Source organism: Xiphophorus couchianus, chromosome 13 (genome assembly GCF_001444195.1).
Source record: "Xiphophorus couchianus chromosome 13, X_couchianus-1.0, whole genome shotgun sequence".
In the NCBI taxonomy this organism is placed as follows: domain Eukaryota; kingdom Metazoa; phylum Chordata; class Actinopteri; order Cyprinodontiformes; family Poeciliidae; genus Xiphophorus; species Xiphophorus couchianus.
In genome coordinates this window covers 21,129,712-21,150,725 of record NC_040240.1, presented here as the reverse complement: position 1 = coordinate 21,150,725, position 21,014 = coordinate 21,129,712, and the positions used below count along the sequence as shown (strand labels likewise).

Here is a 21,014-nt window from a genome sequence, read left to right as displayed (position 1 = left end):
AAAATAATAATAATAAAAAAAAAACTTACAAAGAAACATGAAAATCCAAAAGAGACCTTCCATTATCCTAAAGGAGACAAATACTCTCAGAACGAACTGGTTACAGGGTGAATGCTGACTGAACCGAGCTCAGGTTGGTTGCAGTTTTTTATTTCTGTGGGAGGAAGTGAATTATGTTTGGCCACAGAATTCACAGGGAGACCACCAACATGTTTCTGCTGCTGCAGAAAACGGAAGCGTGACTGTTTTTCCATGTGAATACTGAAACACAACTGTGGTTAACTTTCATTTCTCTGGAGACCATGAGCTGCTTGGCTTGAGTCAATTGATATTTCAAAATAAAAGCCTTTCGGTAACACCCTCTTCTCTCTCTCTCACACTCTCTCTCTCTCTCTTTCTCTCGCTTAATTTTCATACATGCAGGTTTTTATAGACTTTGGTTCATTTATACGTTTCGTTGCTTCTTAATGAGTGGAAATCTGGTTCAGTCAAAAATTGAATTCTGTTTAGATGTTTAGGACTTTTCACTAAAAACGGAATTGACAGTAAACTAATATTAATGAAATAAACATAAAAATGATGGCTGAGACACAAAGTTCTGTAAGCAACATTAATATTTTTGAAGTTTTTAAAATGCATATTATTTTAAAATAACTACTATAAATGTGCATAAGACAAGTTTTACTTAAAGAAAACCCGTCAAAGAGCGACTCAACATGTTACTATACAAAGTGATAATAATAATAATAATAATAATAATCGCTTTTGCGTTGTCTCGCAATAATGTACTGATCAGTTCATGCGGCATAATTGAATGCTGCAAGCCTTTCCTACGGTGGTAATCGCACTTTCTGCTATAATATAAGGTTTTCGTAACATTTTCCATGTATGTTAATATCTCGTTGTGAAATATCTGAAGTTTTATCTTTTTTTCTGTAGGACAGAAATGCACCACAAACCTGTGATATAAACAGAAACTTTCCGTGAAACAAACAAACAAAAAAACCCATAAATTTGTAATATTTATGAGTTAGTGAAGTTCCATTTCAATCTTACACTAACAGACATAAACACGCAGTGAATAAATCGATTTTCAATAATTCTTTGCACCAAAGTTAATAATTAACACGTTTTTACTGAGGCTCTTTAAATGTGTATATATTTGACATTTTAAATTGACATTTGTGACTGTATACGAAATAGCACCCCCTTCACTTCCGGAGTGCAATGGTCCCATTTCCTAATAAGGTATGAGACTAACGGTGGTCCGTCCCTTTCTGTTTGCTGCAGGGAGTTGTCCTTGTCTTATCTTGGCGGCCAGTAAATCGAAACTTAGGCAGGTCAGTTCTGTGGCAAGCCGTTTTGACATAAATTCGGTTTTGTCGCCCTTACATTCTTATGTCTAGACGTTTTAGCGATTTAAGATATCTCTAATTATATTTTGACTAGACAAAATACTTATTTGAGATATCTCTAATACATTCTGACTAGTCGAAATGACGTCAGATTTACCACTGAGTTGTATGGAGACGTCAATTCAAGATATCTACAGTATAATGAATTACTGACTATCTGAAAAACGCATTTCAGATATCTACAATTAAATTATGACTACTCATAAAGTAAATTCAAGGTATCTCGATTTTAGTTTTGACTAGTCATAATTCTAACTAAAGATATCTCAAATGACAACATAATTCAAGATATCTTAAATTTATTTTTGGATAGGAGATATGTAGTTTTGACTAGTGAAAACTAAATTATAGATATCTTAAAAGCAAATAATGACTAGACAAAACTAAATTAAAGATATCTTGAATTGTAATTTTGACTAGTCAAAATTCCTTTTAAGATATCTCTAAATTAATTGGAGATATCTTGAATAACAGCTTTTCTATTTAAGACATCTTAAATTAACATTCTGACTAGTCAGAATGACATTACTGATAACTTGAATATGTATTATGTATAGTCAAAACTATAGAGAATACATATTCTATATGTATTAGATATCTAGAATGTAATTACGGATAGTCAGACGAAACCGAATTTATGTTAAAACGGCTTGCCATACCAGCGCTGCTTCTAAAGTGGATACCAGCTGAGAGAAACTCTCACACTTTTGCCAGCATCAGAGGAGTGCAGAGGTGGAGAATCACCTAAATTTCCACAAAGTAAACAAAATGGACATTCTTCAGAAGCGACTCTGGTAAGACATGTATTTTATTTATTTCTAATTTGATATTTTAATGTAATGGTATTTTTTGAATTACCATAAAAACTTTAAAAAATATTATGTTTGCCTATCTTAACCACTTATTGATTGATTGATTGATTGATTTTATCTTAAACTCATAATAAATATGCATTTTCCTTCCATGAAATAGAGCATACATTTATCTGCAGGGTGCAGGGAAAAGCATAAACATAGCCACGTTCTGCATCACCTTAAAGTTCCTCCAATCACCAGAGAGGGCGCGTTAAGTTTCGTTTTCCAAGAAGCAGAAACTGTTTAAGTGTGAAACCTAAAAACATACACAGCTATCATATCATATGCTTATTTCATGAGTGTGTACTTACTATTAGTTTCATTTCTTCGGTTTGGCTCCCAGTAATTACAGTGGTTAATGAAGGTTTCAATCATAGACAACAACAACAATAAAAATATAAGAAATGGACACTTCACAACAAATGTTTAATCTGTATTATAATACATTCATGAATCCATACAAAATGATATTATTTAAAATCAACTTTTCATATCTCCTGTTGAAAAAAAGACTAAATAATTACTAATTATTTTTATTATAGTATTTATTCTAGACTTAGATGAGGACAATTTACCATAGATTGTATTGAAATACAGTCTGCGCTTTTCACTTAGTTTAATTATTTTTTTGTAATTTTCAATATACAAAACAATACAATGCTTGATGAACTGAAAACTGATATCTTATTGTGCTATTTTTTTATTTGTTTGTGTGGGTTTTAGGTCTTTCATGTTTCTACAAGGTATACTTATTGGAAATTTAGTTGGTGAGTACCTGCCTTGGACCTATGGCTGAATTTAAAGATTTTTGTTGTTTTTTCTCCTGTTTTTTCTGAAGCTAGTCAGGGTTTGATGACAGCAGCAATAGATTCCCAGAAATGTTAGTTAAGAACTGACTGGAATGTGGGAGGAAGCTGGAGTGAGAGATCCCATGCATGCACAGGGAGAACATACTAACTCCTTACATAAAGACCCCTGATTATAATCTGGACCTTGCTGCTCAGTGCTGCCAACTGCGCCACCGTTTCCCAACTGTTATCCTCTTTATATTGTGGTTTATTTTTCACTGTGACATATTTGAAATAAATGGATACAATTTTGAGAAAATATTCTACACTTTGTCAAATAAAAAAAAATCAAATTTTCACTACCATTCAACTATAAGAGGCAAATACATATATATATATATATATATATATATATACAGTATATATATATATTCCAATGTTTTGGGAAACAATGTATTGCTATTGAACTTATGCATTTCTTGAAAATTACACAAATGAGTAGTCTGGATCTTTGAGTGTGGAAATCAAACATAAAATTGTAACACATTTAGGTTATCTGCTTTGAATGTCCTTATCAGTTAATAAAATGTAAGTAAGGAAACACCTTCTGGAAATTTCTCCTGGTCTTCAGATTCTTCAGCTCTGCCCTCCACTGCTAACCCAGTGCCTGTCATGACCCTGGTGGGGAGCCAGGTGGTCCTTCCCTGCAGCTGGAAGGACTCCCAGAAAGAAATGGCAGAGTCCGGCTGCCACATCCAGTGGATGTCTCCGCCATACACCGTGTTCGAACAACTTGGAGAAGACAAGTGGCAGGCGGCGGAGTACGAGGGCCGGGTGGAAGTGCCTCTGGAGAAACTCAACTCCGGGGATTGTTCCCTGATCATCAAGGACGTTCAGATCGGAGACACGGGGAAATACGAGAGCTTCATAGTGGTGGATGGCGTGAGGTCCCAAAAGAGCAGAGTTTTCATTCAGAGTGTCAAATTGTCTGTGACAGGTTAGTATGGGACTAGGAGGGATGCTTTGTTTTTATTTAATAATGCAATCTCACCATCCAAACATTTAGTTTTTCTCCATATTAGAATATTATATTCAAGCTTCTTTTAGACATAAAAGTACAAACACAGATATTTTTATGTATTCTATTTCTAACATCACTCCTTCCTTTGGAGTCTTGGGTCTAAATGGCCGTTTTGGTCTAATTTTGAATTTACCCTTATATTTTCACCATAAAAACTATTTACCTTACCTTGTTTGGTATCATTATTTTCAGAACATCCTAAACTTTTTGATTTTACAGTGTTTGTTTCATTTTGACAAAATTTATTATCACATTGGAGCAAAAAACACACACAGAAACAAAATCCGAGTAGAAAAAATATTGATATTTTTACTATAATATTCACAAAAATGTTGAACAAACCATTTTTACAGCCTAACATGAAAAGTTTTTGGGTAAATTTTAAGAACTTTTGTACAAACTTAGTAAAAAACAAATTACTAGTCATATTTTCACCATATTGTGGGTAATTTCCCAGGCGTTTTTTTTTACAACTATTTACAAAATATGTCAATATCTCCATCACAAATTTTCTCCAACATCACAATGTCTCACCCCCCCCCCCCCACTTTCAACTATTTACAATATTTGCAAAATGGGTGCCACAAGACAAAACAAATTACTTGTGCCACTGTGCAAAGCAGTTTCTGTCAATCAGAAGGCACAATGGCACATCACAGCCCTCACATTTCCATTGTGTGTCCTTCCTGACTTTGTTCACCCGGAGGCAGTGTCTGCACTGCAGTCTGCCATTTCTGGCATTTTGCTGAGCACTAATGGGCACAGGAATGTGTTCAGCTGCCTTTCTCCTTGGAACACCTGCCATGTCCACACTACAAAGCTGACTGGCCATCTCCACATTGAAGTCTTTGTGTGTCATGGGCTTCACTCCTTTGGCTTTGCACAACTCTTGGTGTAGGATGTAGGCATTTGCTGTGGCAATGTCAACCAAAAAACACTACTTTTACAAAGTTTGAAGTCTCTACTGTCCAACAGAAATGAAATGCACACTTCTCATGGCGTCTTTTTTTTATAGAGAAGTCTTTTAAATGCATGACGTCATGCCCGCCACAGGGCGGGCGTCGACCTCAATTAACAGAGCATTTCTCTGGTATTCATTCATTTAAAATAGTACATTTCTACAAAGTTGATTAAAACTGATTTTTTATCATGGGCGCTGTTTTAATCTTTCTCTTTTAATAAATAGCATGATCTCTCTTGGTCTAGTTGCTATGAATGTTAATGTATTTTCTTTGTATTTTGTGTTCGCCACTTTCAGACCACAAATCCCGGAAGGATCTTTACCCAGGGGACGACCTGGTTTTGGAGCTGTACACCCCCCACTCATTTGCAGTGGTCTTCCAGAGCAGGTTAGTTAAAAATCATTTAAAGAAAACTCTTTGATCGGCTCAAGTCAGTGATCAGCAGGATAAATAAAGTAAGAACTTATACTAGTTTTGGTTTATAAAGGGATCAACTAAGAGTACTATATACTTTAATACACTCATTTTGAATTTTATTTTAAAAAATGAAGATTAGTACCATTTGTTTTGAAGGGAAATAAAGAGAAATATTCTTGTAATTTATTCATTGGTATAAGGAAGTTAATTGAAGATCATAATAGAAAAACCTGCTTGGTGGATCTCCAGTTTGTTTTTTTTGTTTAACTGTCTTGCTCCGTGGCAGACAGTGTGATAATTAAATTTTCACGCATAACATGAATCCTTCAAATCACAGATTTACTAAGTCACTCAAATTTCTCTATCCAACTGCAAGACACTCACTGGGGTTTTGTTTGTGTCTACACAATATTTTGGTTGCTTAGTAAACTAACCTGTTGCTATTAAAACATGCTTGATTATTATAAATAATCACACAGTGCAACAGCGTTAGGATTTTGGAGATAAAACTAAAGCAGAGTGAAGCTTATTGTTTGGTTTTGTTCGTACACAAAAGTGCTTGGGTTTCTCAGCACTTTCAGCCTCCAGAAAACAATTTCCACAATAAAGCTCATCTTGTTTTAATTTTTTCTGATGTTGCACAGGGATAGTTCAGAATGGGTGAACTTGTGGAAGAGAGGGGATGAAAACAATGAACGCATGGAAAAACATCATCAGCTTGAACAATTAACGATAAAGAATCTTCAATACTCTGATGAAGGAATATACAAAGTTTTGGATGGGGACGACCTCTCTGTCAGCACCATGCAGCTGTACATAACGGGTGAGAGCGCAGCTTCCTGTGAACAATGTGAAGTTTAGATTTTGGTATTAAACTTAAAATTAAAAGTTAAAATTGATCATATTTATTACTTACCTATGTAAATGTATGTCTTGCATATATTTTGTCTTAAGGAGTAGTTTAATATCAACCATCATCTGCATCATGATCATTTTCAGTATTTCTGCTTTCAGAAAAATCCCCGTCATCGAGAATCCAAGAAAAGCAGGAACAAATTCTGACAGGTGAGAATATGAAATTTCAGAAATCAAAACAGTCAGTGACCTTTGCACTTTCAGAACAACCAACTGAGAGTCTTGGTTTTGTTTCCAAGCAGCAATAATTTTCATCCAGCAGAAGTAAAAATATCTATTGTCAAAAAGCATGATAGCAAACCAAAGGGGTTAAGTCTATTTTATAGTTTTTATGTCTCATTGTCAAATGCCAATATATATGTTTCTCATACAAACACATCACACACATATAAGTGATTCCTAAAGCAAGCACTTTGACCTAAAATAATATATATCTGTTCTATCTTTTCAGATGCTGCAGCTACAAGCAGCTGTTCAGCTCTTCTCTTGTCTGTTCTGCTCTCGTGTTACCAAATTCTTCTTCTTCACTGAGACATATTTTTCTGCCGTGTAACTATCAACAACATCTACAGAATTTAGCACTCTATGACCAGCAGAGAGAGAAGATTTGTAAGTAGGAGAAGTAACAAAAGCCTTGCAATCCTACGCATGACTGTAATCCTGAAACACTTTCATTTATAGTCTGTTCCATTTCTGATGCTCAACATTTTATACATATCATTGTGTGTTTTTAAATTGATCATTTGCTTATGTGCTAGAGTTCTCTTTCATGTCATTCAAAAGAACCATCTTGTAGTTTATGTTAATGGAAAATATTCCTGCGTTATGACAATCCCTTTTACTATTTAATTAATCAAAAGTCACTGATAATAGGCTATTTTGCAACTTCTCAAAAAAGAAAAACCATAACTACAATAAATAAAATATGTCAAAGCTGCCAATCAACTTAAAAAGATGCAGACTGATCCATTAGTTAATTTCAACAAGTAAAAACAAAGACCTAAGACCTGTATTAGGGGAGTTTTCATCTGTCTAGCAGCAGAAACGTTGTTCTTTTTTATATATTCTGTTTCGCACATTTGCACATTATTCTTTGAGCTATTGGAAATGTTTGGTTCCAGTTACAACGTTTTGTGAACCACTGCTTGCAAAATGATATAGTTCTGTTTGACATTGTTGTTATATCTATGAAAGATAAAGATAGACATAATTCTTTTTATGTCTACATATTTAATCTACCCAACATGTAGCTTTTAGAGGGTGTTTTGGTCTTTTCCCTCCTTTCTGGTAAATTCTAACTCTTTATAATCAATTAAAAATTTAGAGTAATCAACATGAGAAACCTAGCTATTGTTCTAGTTTATAAAAAAGGGTTGTTAGTTTTGACGTGTGGTTTTATTACATGGTTATAAGCAGTTAATTTAGCAAAAACACAAGTTGGCTGGAGAGAGAGGCTGAAGCTACTGACTATTCTGAGAGGCCAAGAACAGAGGGGACCTCTATGGCCTTAAAACAAATCCCAGAAAAGTCAGTGGTTCACGTGAACACCCCTTCATCAACTTTTCAATCAACATGTCGAACGGTTCTTTACATAAAAGCTAAGTAACATAGGAAACGGAAGTTGGCAATGCATCATCAATATTCATCTTTGTGAAACATTCTGAGAACAGAAAGCATGTGTGGTGTGACAGAGAAATTGACAAAAAATATTAGGGAGTAAAAAGTTAAATCCTTATTTTTTATTATTTCTTAACACCCATTGCTACAGAGCCCCTAAAGGGACACTGAAGGAAGAAATAAACTTTCTCATACGCACCAGATACTGTCTTGGGTGCACCACATACTTTCTTATACATACCAGATAGCATCTCTTGCCCATCAGATAGCATATTGTGCAACCAGATACTTTGTCGTGCACAAGAAACAATATCTGGTGCGCATGAGAAAGTTTATTTTTATGTTTTCCTTCAGTGTCTTTCAAGGGGCTCCGTACATTGCTTTCTTTCTGACTTGAAGTGAAATACTCGTAGTTTCTGTTCTCAGCATGTTTCACTTATGAAGATCGTTGGTGATGCACTGCCTCCTTCCACCGTCTCCATTGTAAAAAAAAAAAATCTTTAGCTCCCTTGTAAGCACAATAATGGTATAAAGGTTCAGAAAATAGCGTTTTAATAAACTACTGACACCTTTTTCAGAATAGAGATTATTTTTTAATGCAGTAGAAGTCCATTTTGATCTTGGTGCCTCTCGAACAAGTGGTTAGCTTCAGCCTCTGTGATGACTGATCTGTTTTCATTTGAAACAATAATAATTAAAAAAAAAAAACTATGAAAGACAAGAAGTGCTTGTACCTTTTTAACAAAACATTACTTCCAAAATTCAGATCTCTCCATCTAACAATCAGATATTTCACAGTGAAAATTTGTTTATGGAAATTCTTAATCCAGTTGAACAAATATGTAGAATCATAATCTCATTGAGATTGATATAGTCTAAAATCTAACAGAGTTTAAAAGACCAATAAAATAATTCACTAAAACTATTGCTTCAAAATGTTAATTTTTTTTTGAGTTGTACCAACTTGTGATTTTATTAAAAAATAACTGTTAAAAATTATAAACAACAAAGCTTATTCAAAATTGTTTCTTGACCATATTTGTAGAAAACTTTTAAAACAAATAAGCTCCATATCTGTAAAAATTATTTATTATTTAATTGAAATCTCAAATAAAGAAATTTAAAAAAAACTTGTTTTGCTCTTTATTCATTTTTAACTCATTCAGAATGTTGGTTACATGGGAATGGCTTAATACACACATTCACAGGAACAGATGCAACACAAAGGGCAAAGAAACGAAGACATGCTGCAACTTGAATAATCTTTTTATCCAGGACTTCCTTCACAATGAATACAATACATCCAATACATTGCCTGTCTCTTTGTGAACAAATCAGGTTTAGTAAATGGTTAAGGAGGGATCAGAATCATGTTAATTAAAATAGGTTGGAATCTCAAATCTTCAGAAAATATTACTTGGTTAAATCACATGAGAATTGATCCGTTTCTGTCTATAATTTATCAAGATATTAAATATGTTGTTGACAAGTATGGAATGAGAGCAGGCTGGGACTAATAGACGTGTTGATAAAAGCAGTTGGGTTTTTCCAAAGATTAATGCTTTTAGGAGATGAAATCCAAAGATTGATTGTTCTAAACAAAGATAAGAGATGCTCCTTGACTTTTAAATTCAATCCTATAACAGTAGGATTTGCTGACATGACAAAAATACAGCTACCTTAAGGGTCAACGCCCTTTCAAAGTACTTTGAAGGGGCTTTTCTCGACCTAGTGCAGTGTTATAAATCACAAACAAATGCAAGTGTTTCTTCCATGTTAGGAGAGCAAGATTGTGGGCTTTTTCCAGAGAAAATCATACTTTCCTTCATATACGTCCACAAAATAACTGAATCCATACTTTCAGCCACACAAATGTCCATTTGCTGTCACAGTAAAGTCCTTCCAGTGTTTCATAATTGCACCCAAATATTTTGTTCAACTGTTTAAATAAATAGTGGGAAAAATATAGTAACATTTAATTTAATTCCTCTGTAATCTAAATTTGGATGATAATTTAAATGCACAGATTTAGCAACTGGCTGAATGATCGAAATATTGGTAGTTTACGTTAATATCAGCAACGTTTACACTAAAGTTGCACACTCAATCGGGGGACATTTTGGTTATGTTTAAATGAAAGTTCTTAATTTTCCAAGTTCACAGGCACAAAATGTGTGTTTTGCAGTTTCTTCAGAGGAATATATGCAAAAGTTCAATGATGAACAGTCAGACGTTGATATGAAACCTCCTCCTCTGTAATCTGTGTTGCAACTTGTGTCACATGTGGAAAAAAAGAAAGACTGAGGACATTCAGACTTCAATGAGGCTGAAAAAGGAATGACGAAATGAGCTTAGACGGGTCATCCTTTCCAGGTTGCAGCTCAGCGTTTTAGCGACCCTCCCACTCGTTAAAAATTGGGTTTGTGCTTCTTCACCTCGACCATGAGATGGTGGAGGTTGATGAGCTCTGAGCGGACGGCCAGGCTGCGGAACGTCGGCTGGTTCAGAACCTTATGAAAGCCGTGGTAGTATTGGATGAGTTGAGTCAGAGCGCCCTGCAGGGCAGGATAAAGAGCAAGAGTTTGTAAAAGTTTGCAAAATGACTTTGTGCAGCGCTCCTTTCCTCCTACATGGGCGCTTCAAAATTGCTTTCCTATTTGTCTACTTGAAGTGGATGTGGAGTGGAAATAAACAGAATACTTTGCTCATACCACATATTTGTTCTTTGACATTAATTAAATCAAAACAAATTTTGGATATTTTGGAATAAGCATGGTCTGTCAGTCCAGAGGTTTAGAGAAATACAAGATCATGTAGAAACATTTTCTTTCTTCTCAGTAATTAATGTATGTTTAACAAGAAAGAAATACACTTAAATAATTTTCTTTATACAGGTGATGCACTTGTACCGCTGAAATTTATATGGTGTATTTCAAAAGACAAACAACTGCTTTATTCTCGCTGTCTGACACTCAGATCACCCTGCCGATAAATGTTCTATAGCATTGAGATCTGAGTTTTGTGATGGCGACTTCAAATGACTTCTAATGATTTTGTTGACAAACTTACATAAATTCTACATGATTTGTTTTCTCAGGATGAAATTTTGTGCTGTGCACCAGTCCTTCCTACAGCAAAACACCCACATAAAATGATAGTGCCACGCCCATGCTTCAAAACTACACTTCCTCCAAATGAAATGGTCAATATGCCAAACATTTCAGCATGATCATGCTGAACATTCTGCACTAGAGGAATCAGACACTAGTGCTTCTTTGGATAACATACTTGTTTAGTTGCTCACCTGTATGATGCTGGTTCCATTTTTAAAGTTAGTGAAGGACCTCATGACATCTTGACTCATTGACTCCACTGACTGCTTCCAGGTGCTTGAAAACCCTCGGACCAGCTGAGTGATCCGAGCTGCACACAAACACTTCTGTTACGCACTGCAAGCATTTTATTCTTTCTCTATTTGTCTTCTGAGGAAGAAATGGGCAGTATGGTTAGGTTTCCTTGCATTCTCTGCTTTATGCTGAACTTAGGCCAGTTTCCTGTCTGACTTTATATACGGCAGAAACACTTATGAGACTGTGGTTGTCGGGGGAAACAATGTGGTTGAAAAGACAAAACACAAAGGATGCAGAAAGCTGAACTTACCATTTCTACACATTTGGACAGATGAGACATAAAACTGCAAGGACAGTGGAAAGCTAAGGAGGAAGTTCCACATTGCTCAGTAAAACAAAACTGAAGGCTGAAATGAAACAAACATCTAGGTGTATTCCAATCATCTTTAGAGTGAAGAAGAGCATGAGACCAGGACGGAGTGATCTTTGACAATCCCTCATGAGAAGGTATTCAAAACAAGTAACAACCAAAATAAGCAGTAACCCAAATAAGCTATGTTTGTTTTATAGTTACATAAAATACATATGTTAACGCTTGACAACCAGAAATGATCTGAAATTTGTGTAAGGCATTTAAAGTTCCCAAAAACTAAAAAAACCACTAAAACCTTTCAACATTTAAAATGGCATGGTTTAGTTTTAGGAGAAATGCATAGTTTTCTTTTGTCATGAAACCTTAACAATAGCGGCCATAAGGCCTCGAGAGTACAAACTGTTCTGGGTGTGGCTAGCAGCTCTGTTTTGTTCCATCTTCAGCCCTTCGCATAAAGTCATTTCTACATCTGAAACATTTCTCTCACCTTCCTCATTCTTCAGTCGATCTAGCTGCCCTTTCTCCATCAGTGCCTCAGCCTCCTTCACGAAGGCAATCATCCCCCCAAAGGGAGGAGACAGAATCTCCTCGATAAACTCCTGCGAGGTGGGGATGGAGGAAAAACAGGGAGGAATATTTAAAAGCTCAGTTGCTTGAAGCGAAAGATTAAAGGCATAAAACAAGCTTAAAGCTTATAATTGTGTTACACGGTGCTGAGAAACAGTATTCCTACTGCTTTTCTATTGTTTGAATTCAATCACAATGGAAGGTTTTCAAGACTTAACAGTGTGTTTAGGGTCATGCCACAACAGCCCAAATGTAATTAAATATGGAATTTCACTAGGTCCCTCCAACCAGCATTTCTTTAAAAGTTGTTTTTTTTTTTTGGTTTATTGTTCTGCTACATAATCCAAGTGTGCTTAACTGAAGTTGTTCTATGTACTTTTGTGACTTCCTAGAGGGAGTTTGTGATGCACCAATTGAGTAATTGGGAAGTTTCACCATGGTTACATATTTTGTCCAGTTTGGCTCGAACTATGCTTCAGAGCACAGCCTTAGAAATAGCTTTACAGCTCTTTCCGGATGTATAACTTTGCTTTCTCATCTGTTCTTGATGAGAAAGCAAAGTTATCTTTAGCTAAAAACATGATGTGCTGTCTTTATCATCCATTGCAGGAAGGTCTCTTCATCCTCCCAAACATATTGTCATTCTCATCTGTGGAAACCTCCTCTAGATACAAAGGGATTTTAGTCTTTTTTTTAAAGCTACAAAAGACAAGCTTCTGTCAGAAAAGGCTTTAAAAAAAGCCTTTCTTAAAGGATTTTTTTAGCCTTTAAAGAAAAGGCAAGGCAAGGATTTTTTGCCTGCTTCATGTTGTATTTAAGCAATGTCCTTGTTTGAAATGTCTGGGAGTGGCAAGTGAAATTGAACCAAAAAGTCAATTGCTTTTTCACATGCTTGTTTTATTGCTTTTTAAAAATTGTTTTACTATTTCCAATAATTTACTTTGTGGAAAAACATATATTGGTGTTGATATAAAAACAATTTCTGTTCATTTTAAGGGTACAGATGAAGAATGGTCCCCAACATTCCTTCAACCTTCAATAATGTATTAACCTTTTCTAATCCCACTTTAATAACTACTGCCATCTCTTTAGAGTTTTTCCTCTGCTTGATGCAAACCAATGATGTGACTCTTCTTAAACAGACTAACATCTTTTCTACAAGCAGAGGATGCATGTTTAAAAATTTTTTTTAGATTGTTATAAATAACTATAAAAAATAAATATAAATTATATGCCTTAAATATGCAAAACTAATTTATTAAACAAAAGTGTGTTAATTGAAAAAGTGTAACTAAATACCCACCTCTTGAAATATTTTCATGGGTTCTTCAAATCATAATTGTTAATAATCAGAAGTTTAGTTATACATATTAATTTAATGTGTAGTGAAATAAAAATAATCAGATTTTACCTGCGTTCTAGCAAGGAGCAACTGTTGAAAACTTTCCACCTCTTTACTGTCATCTGCTGCCCTCTCCTGGACAGGTTAGAAAACAACAACAACCTAATCAGAATTGACAAACGAAAACAAATACTTAAAATATTCTAGCACAAAAGAAAAGATTTGTGTTAGATTAAAAACCTGCAGAGATGAAAAAATAAATACAGAAACTTTTGTGCCCTGCAAATCATCCAAGCAGATTACAGAGCAAACATCATTAACACTAAATACGGAGTAATTCTCACCATCAGGACACTGAGCAGCATGTCGTAGTTGTTGATGAGGAAGATCAGCTGATCTCTCCTGGAGGGAAATTCTGCCGCCATCTTCAGCACAAAGTTTTCAACCTCAACCTGCAAAGAAAAATTATGTGTCTATATATATATATACACATATATGTATGTATGTATGTAATTAACTGTTTTTTTTGTTTGTTTTACTCCATTGCAAAAACCTGCTAAACAACCACAACTGAGAAATTTCAAACTGACCAATATTTCTTCGTAATTTAAAATTCTGAATAATTTTTCCATTTGGCAGCAGATAATCATAGAATAAATATTGTGTGAATGCATGTGTGTGTGTGTTACCTGCAGCTGGCCCAGTAGAGTGTTGGTCCTCTCATTAGGAAATGTTTGATTGATGCTCACAATGGCGGAGGAAAATTCTGCATATCGCCGAGTGATCTGAAATTAGAAAACATAAACTCACACCACAAAACATTTTGTGATATACTTTTTCTTCCACTCAACTTTCCATTAATATGGATGGATAAAGTAGTCTGAACAACCAGGTTTTTTAGCAAGAGCCTTGCTAAAGAACCTTTGTCATTCCAGCAATTTATATGCATTAATATGGAAATAATAGAACATTTTTCTATTAGAAATCCAGTTTTTTGTTTTTGCTCTTACTTGCATACAAACAGAATCTTGCGGATTTTCGTTAGCTGTAAGTCATAAAAACTACTAAACACTGTGATTTTATGGAATATATGGATTTCACTTTTAGAATATAATTACTGAAATAAATAAAATGTTGATTACATTAAATTTTACTGCAATGCGCCTACATAACTTTCTTTATACCAAATCACACATCTCATAAAATGTAATTATAAAGCTGGAACCATAACCGATGCAACAGCTTCACTATGATTGAGGCCAGGAGCAGTGGTCTTTGTGTGTGAACACATACGTAGTGTGGTCTGGTGTCCAGCACTCCCAGTTTCTGAGGGTCCGTGTTTCTGATGCTCTGGATATTCATCTCCAGAATGAGTTCAAACCTCGGCCACAGCAGCTCCAACACGGCGTCCCAGTACCTGAGAAACAATCACAACTTCTTCAGGTGATTCTAGAAATATAAAGAATAACGCAATCATATGTGCATCCCCCCAGTTGTTCTTGTAAGAATGACTCCAATGAAAGTAAGAAAATAAATAAAAATATAAATCCATAAATCCATATGACGTATTTTTAATTTCAATGTGAAACTGACTTGTCAAGAGCAGGGATGGTCCTCTTCGCTGTGATGGCTCTGAATCTGAGGATGATATGGATGCAGAGAAAGATAGCGATGCTGTCGTAGCAGTCTGACACGTAGGTGGACATGCTTTTCTGCAGACAGACACAGAGAACAAGATCACTAAAGTTTTAGGTGTGTAGTGTATTAGGCAAAGTGAAGTAAATAAATAACTGCTTGCCCAGGTTGGAATTGTAAATGAAAACTATAAACACGAGATAAACAAAAAATAAAATAAATTAAAACAGCTAAAATTACAGATTTATAAATCAGATAATAAAAGCCTGTTCATGCATTATTAAGATATGTTTTCCATTTTGGCAAATTAGGCTTACATACAAGAACAAAAACACCAATAGGTGCATTGAGTAAAATATAAAACAAAAGTGTGTGCACTCTACAGTAGGATGAAACCCATACAACTATACAACTGGAGATAAAACAGATGTCCATACCATGAACATGCTGAGAGTTTTCCCCATGATGCAGTTGAAAAGGTCGAGGGCTGAGTTTCCAGTCACCATAAAAAAGTCACACAAGAAGAGGTATTCTCTGCAGCTGTTGTCCAGCAGGGCATAGTGCTGGCTGCGGAACAACGTCTCATACGGATACTGGGGAACAGACAATTAACAGAGACAATTAACAGATTACAGTACAATGTTTCTTAGCCCTAAGCAGAAATGATGCTAAAATACTAATATTTAGATTACAAACACCATTTCTTACCCCTGCTTAAATATTGACTTTTATGGCATTATTTAAGAATATTTATCTTTCTGAGTTTATGTTAAAAAATAAGAATACAATTATAGTCAATTAATCCTTTGAGAAAAATGAAAATTTTTATATTTGTAGGAGAACAATTTATTGGAATGTACAAACAATGCATATTGTGACTCATATCACAGTATTATTGATCTTTTACCGCTTCTAATGCAGTCAGTGTTAACCTTGTAAATAATACAAGGAGTATTTTCACAGTTTGAATAAAATCAGTTTTTGTTTTTAATTTAGATTGTAATTTTAAACATGTGCTCACCCTGCTGTCCCCTCTCTGAGCTGTATGTGGAACCAGGATGGGACCCTCCAGCTCTGCTGGACTCAATATAGCCCCCCTCTGGCCCAAAGTGAAAATGGTGTTCCTGCTCTTTAAAGACGGTTTGGAGAAAAAACCTGCAGCTCAAAGTCAAGGCTCATTTAAACTGGGCATCGGTACATCAATGCTGTCCTGTGTCTAACTGACAGTCATGCAGTTGGAGTTCTTCTGATAGAAACACTTCAGATCAATTGAGCTTAACATATTAAAACTTTTTACCTTAGCTGACAACATTCATACAGAGGAAACCACTTACAGAAACTTCTCAACATAAGATAGATAAAATAAGATAAGATAAGATAAATCTTTATTGTCATTGTCACAAGGACAACGAAAACACAAACGTCATAAATGTCATTCATAGATGAGGACATAACGAGCCAATGTATGAAAATACAGTAAAAAAAACTAAACACTTTATTCTAAAAGGTGACTTAAATGTGCTGAACTTGTAGGATCAAGGTTACACTTCTAGTTTATGTGTGCCTGTAGCAGAACATGGTACAAGATTTTATATGTTTTGTTTTATAAAATAAATGATCATTTTTGCAGTATGAAAATGAAACTCTTTCTAAAAACAAAATAATTTACTTCTGTATTACTTACCTAAGAGGAACTATGTTTCATTTTCTTCTAATGTAATTTGAATGTTTCATTTTTCATGAGCAAACACAACCATGCATAAAGACAGAAATTGAAGGATATCTTTCTTAGCTGTATCTTCCACTCCCATCAGGTCATCTTTGTCTGCTACCTCCTCATACTGAAACAGAGCAGAAAAATAAATTCTAATATAAAATAAAACCCTTTAAAAAAATGAAGGGTAGTAAAAGGACAAGAGCTTAGTGTTTTCCCACATCCTGACAGTCTGGGATGTGTGGTGGACCAAATACAAAATGTAATGAAGCAGAGATGAACTTATGGAGGTCACATCACACGCTTGTGATTTTTCTTAATGGATCCACTGACCTGCACTTTGAGGAGCCGGCCACTGTAGGACTTGAAGTAACTGTAGTAAATCTTGCTCATAGTGTCCACATACTCGTCCCTGATCTCCTTGGCAACGGTTCTTTCATTAGCCAAAAGAAACTGATAAAAAAATCTACAGCAGGACAGTCATAAGGACAATCATCAGTCATTTTCACTCATTTTAGAATATGGAATAAATAGAAAAAGGATGTGGTCTTTTGTTCAATTTAGACATTTTAGCTGCTTTAATTTTTATGTAAATTTGGAATGACCCTTTTCAAAAGCCACCACAAAGTAGAAAAGCACACACCTGTATTTCAGCAGAGTATTTTGTGGGATCTGATAGTTTGTCATTGGTTTCCTGAAGGAGTAGATCTTCTGAAGAATAAACTCTCTGATCTTTGAGACCGCCTGAGGGGGAGAAAGTTCAGTTTACTTACTGTGAAAAACATTGTAAAAGAATCCTAGAGGAGTTCAATTTATACAAATACAACTAAACTCATACGGGGTTCAAACAGTTCCTTTGAACATTTGACAAATGAGTTAAAAAGTTATATACATATATTACTTCACCCTGAAACAAGTGTTTCCTTATGCAGCAAGAGTACATTTAAAGCAATGACTGAAAAGCAAACAACATGAACATAAAATAACTGAATTTACTGCTGTGACGCAAGGAGTAACAAAACATAAAATGCATTTCCACTCTCTCTGGGGTTTACCTTGAGTTTGAGGCGATCAACAATGTCCTGGATGTCAGAGCAGGCCAAAGTTTCTCTGAAGCTCAGCTCTTTGGCAAAGTTGATCTTTGTGTTGAGCTCATGGAGCTGCTCAAGAAATTCCTGCTCCGTCACTGGACTTTCCAGGATGGTGCTGCAATGACAGAGGACAACATCAAGCCGCTTGTAGTAGTTTTTTAGTCGCTCATTTTTAATACAACATCCCTATTTTTCTTATTCTAATTTTGTCATGAAGCAACATGAAAATTAATTAAGGCTTTACAAATTGTTGTCTGTATGCTCAACATGATTGAAATTATTCTGTCTTAAACTTACGAGATCATGACTCCGGGCACCACTAGCTCGTCCACCAGCTGGCTGAGGTGGCTGCGTACGGCCTGCCTGTTCTTCAATCGGACGTTCATACTGACTGACTGATGCTGCAGGGTCTGGATCTCACTGCTGATGGAGGAAAGGTCGCTCTGAAAGCCACTCAGCATACCCTCCATTCGCTAAGGAAGAAAAGAAAAAGCAACCTATTAAAAATCTGTAACTCAAGAACTGGAGAGATGTTTTAACTAATCTTTTTCTAGTTATATGAAATAGTTACACACTAAGAAAAATGTGGAAATGGAACATTTTTCTATTAGATGTACTGTGGATAGGTGCTACATAAATAAACTGTGCTTAAGTATGGTCTCACCTCCAGTATGGAGTCACACGCAGTGATCTGGTTGTGCAGAAGAGCAATGTTTTGACTTTCCTTAATGTCTAACATAAATGTGCTCAGGATGGAATTTTGCATTGTTGAAAAGGTAAAACAATTCCAAGTCTCACAAGAGTTCAGTAAACAATTCAATGACATGTTAGTTTATTAATTGACCATTTAACATAGACTCATGGATTTAGTCATAGCCTATATCTGGCTTCAAACGTGTTTGACATTGATACAACGTGAGGGCCAGTAAGTTCTAAAATTTAAAGGATACAATCTTTGATGGATGCCTGTTCGATCCTCTGCAGCTCCGCCTCCACCTGCTTAGAGTACTGACGTAGGTCAACACCCTGAAAACAGACACAAAGAGAAGAACTGAACTATTAGAAAACATGGTTATTATTGGCTTCATGTAAAAAGATGTTCACCTCAGAGTTACTTTGTAAAAGAGAGCATGTTAAAAATAAGTGCTTCATTTCTAGAGGGTTTTTCAGACCAGGTGCATTCTGGCTGATTAGCAATCTGAGATGATTCAGGACATTAGAGAACATGTTCATTTAGCAGTTTGAATTAAAACAAATTACATTTGTGTACAACAATATACTGCACAGAGGCCAGAAACTACAAATGAACAGTGTAGTTACACCAGATATCTTGTGCTTCTGGTTTGTGAAAAAGAATACATACTGGACCAGGTAATGCAACAGCAAAGTGAAAGTGACTGAGACACAATAATGAATGCCTTCTTTCTTGAGTGTACACTTTATTCAAAATATAAAATTCAGAAATAATAAAGAAGTAAGTAATTGTCACAGTAACAGAAACAGGTGTTATCCTTTGGCCATTTAAATCTCTACAGTGGAGAAATGAGGAGGATTAATAGCCAGGTCAGTTTAAACATTTAAGTTGTATATTTGATACAAATGTGTTATGATGCCTTTACCGTTTTAAGAGCTTCTTTCACAAGATCATCTTCCAAGTTTGCCTGAATATGAGCTGCAGGAGGAAAGATATAATAATTAAGAAATATTTTGTAGAAATCTGAGATCAAAAAGACTTTCCAAGACAAAAACTCCTCCTCCGAACTTGACTGAAAATTTTTAAATAAGTGTATAGCAACAGCTAAAATATGAAAACATGCCAATGAGAGACTTTAAGAGTTCAGATAAAATAAAATACAGTTTCTGTTAGCAAAGAAGAAGAATGAAACAGAACTTAAGATCGCAGAGACCAAGTTGCAAATGTTTAGTGATGAGATCATATGTTTACAGACCAATTATGTATGAAAGCTGCATTACTAAACACTGTTTCATAAGGAAAACGATAAATGAACAAAACTAGTTCATTTTGGGACTGTGAACTTATTTCAGAATGAAAAGGTGCTTAAATATGAACATACAATAACAAATGTTTATCCCTTGTGAACTAAAAAAAGATTGGAGCAATATAGTAATGAACCACAGTCTTACTGTCCACTTCGTCCAAGATGAACTCATCAGTGGTCAGGTCCAGTTCTCCCAAGTTAAGGTTAGTGATGTCTCCATCAGTTTTCTAGAGAAAAATAAAGATATAGCTATTTCAGAAAAGAATCTCTAAGGGTTTCATCTCATTTAGTGAAACAAGTACTTGTGTAGTGCGAGGTATTCAAAGTATAGCAGATACCACCAAATGTTTATCACAGTGAAAATCTCACCTGACTTGAAAACACCCTCAATTGTCTGCTCTAGTTAGGTTTTCGTTGTTTGCAATCAACATGGTAATTAATCAAGTTGTCGGTCAACAACTGATTGATAGTTAGCATTTAATATCTTGGTTTTATCATCAAACTAGGTGCTCCACAGTTTGACTAGACAGTTTGAAGCCTGTTAGGGAAATGCTAGCAGGTGCTATTATTGTCCAAAGCTATTCTGAATATTTAACTGTGTTCCCTCTAAAAAGGCTATCGAGTCAACTAAATAAACTGTCACCTCGTCCTGTAGATACGCCATGGCGATTTGTGTTTGGTTTCCAGTTATGTTTACGTCGGCTTCAATAATACCAGCAGGTACTCCCTCCGCCATTGCGGCGAATTTATGCTAACGTAGAGGATAGAAAGGAAAACAAAAACACAAATGCAACCAATGCATTGGTTCCGCTTCCAGGTATCAGCCATGAAAAAGCATTTAACATTTTTATAAACCTAGTAAGGTATATGGCTTCAGAATGGTGAAATTATTT

General features: G+C 35.3%; 2 protein-coding genes across 2 annotated transcripts; one reads left to right on the top strand and one right to left on the bottom strand.

The window, feature by feature from the left end:
- Nucleotides 1–2,088: 2,088 nt before the first annotated feature.
- Nucleotides 2,089–7,385, top strand: igldcp (Ig-like domain-containing protein). Its single transcript, XM_028035221.1, has 7 exons — nt 2,089–2,209; nt 2,993–3,036; nt 3,689–4,054; nt 5,397–5,487; nt 6,162–6,340; nt 6,532–6,582; nt 6,884–7,385. Exons 1-7 carry the CDS (start codon nt 2,184–2,186, stop codon nt 6,961–6,963), a joined length of 837 nt encoding a protein of 278 aa, XP_027891022.1. The 5' UTR covers nt 2,089–2,183; the 3' UTR covers nt 6,964–7,385.
- A 1,790-nt stretch (nt 7,386–9,175) lies between these two features.
- On the bottom strand, nt 9,176–20,910 carry vps52 (VPS52 subunit of GARP complex). Its single transcript, XM_028035218.1, has 20 exons — nt 20,765–20,910; nt 20,267–20,348; nt 19,741–19,793; nt 19,072–19,147; nt 18,786–18,853; nt 18,419–18,594; nt 18,086–18,236; nt 17,674–17,774; nt 17,364–17,496; nt 17,100–17,157; nt 16,338–16,471; nt 15,754–15,909; nt 15,275–15,393; nt 14,975–15,098; nt 14,371–14,466; nt 14,026–14,133; nt 13,751–13,816; nt 12,260–12,371; nt 11,354–11,472; nt 9,176–10,604 (listed from the first exon to the last, which is right to left on the bottom strand). The coding sequence occupies exons 1-20, from the start codon at nt 20,855–20,857 to the stop codon at nt 10,458–10,460; spliced, it is 2,172 nt and encodes a 723-aa protein (XP_027891019.1). The 5' UTR covers nt 20,858–20,910; the 3' UTR covers nt 9,176–10,457.
- Nucleotides 20,911–21,014: the final 104 nt, after the last annotated feature.

Bases quoted from the DNA above. Each gene is read 5' to 3' on its own strand.
- igldcp (XM_028035221.1), top strand. From the start codon at position 2,184: ATGGACATTCTTCAGAAGCGACTCTG. The intron at 6,341-6,531 runs GTGAGAGCGCAG...TTCTGCTTTCAG, and splicing joins CATGCAGCTGTACATAACGG to AAAAATCCCCGTCATCGAGA. The intron at 6,583-6,883 runs GTGAGAATATGA...CTATCTTTTCAG, and splicing joins GCAGGAACAAATTCTGACAG to ATGCTGCAGCTACAAGCAGC.
- vps52 (XM_028035218.1), bottom strand. From the start codon at position 20,857: ATGGCGGAGGGAGTACCTGCTGGTATTATTGAAGCCGACGTAAACATA. The intron at 18,595-18,785 runs GTGAGACCATAC...TTTCTTCCTTAG, and splicing joins CGTGTGACTCCATACTGGAG to CGAATGGAGGGTATGCTGAG. The intron at 16,472-17,099 runs ATATCCTTCAAT...TTTGAGCTGCAG, and splicing joins GGAAGATACAGCTAAGAAAG to GTTTTTTCTCCAAACCGTCT.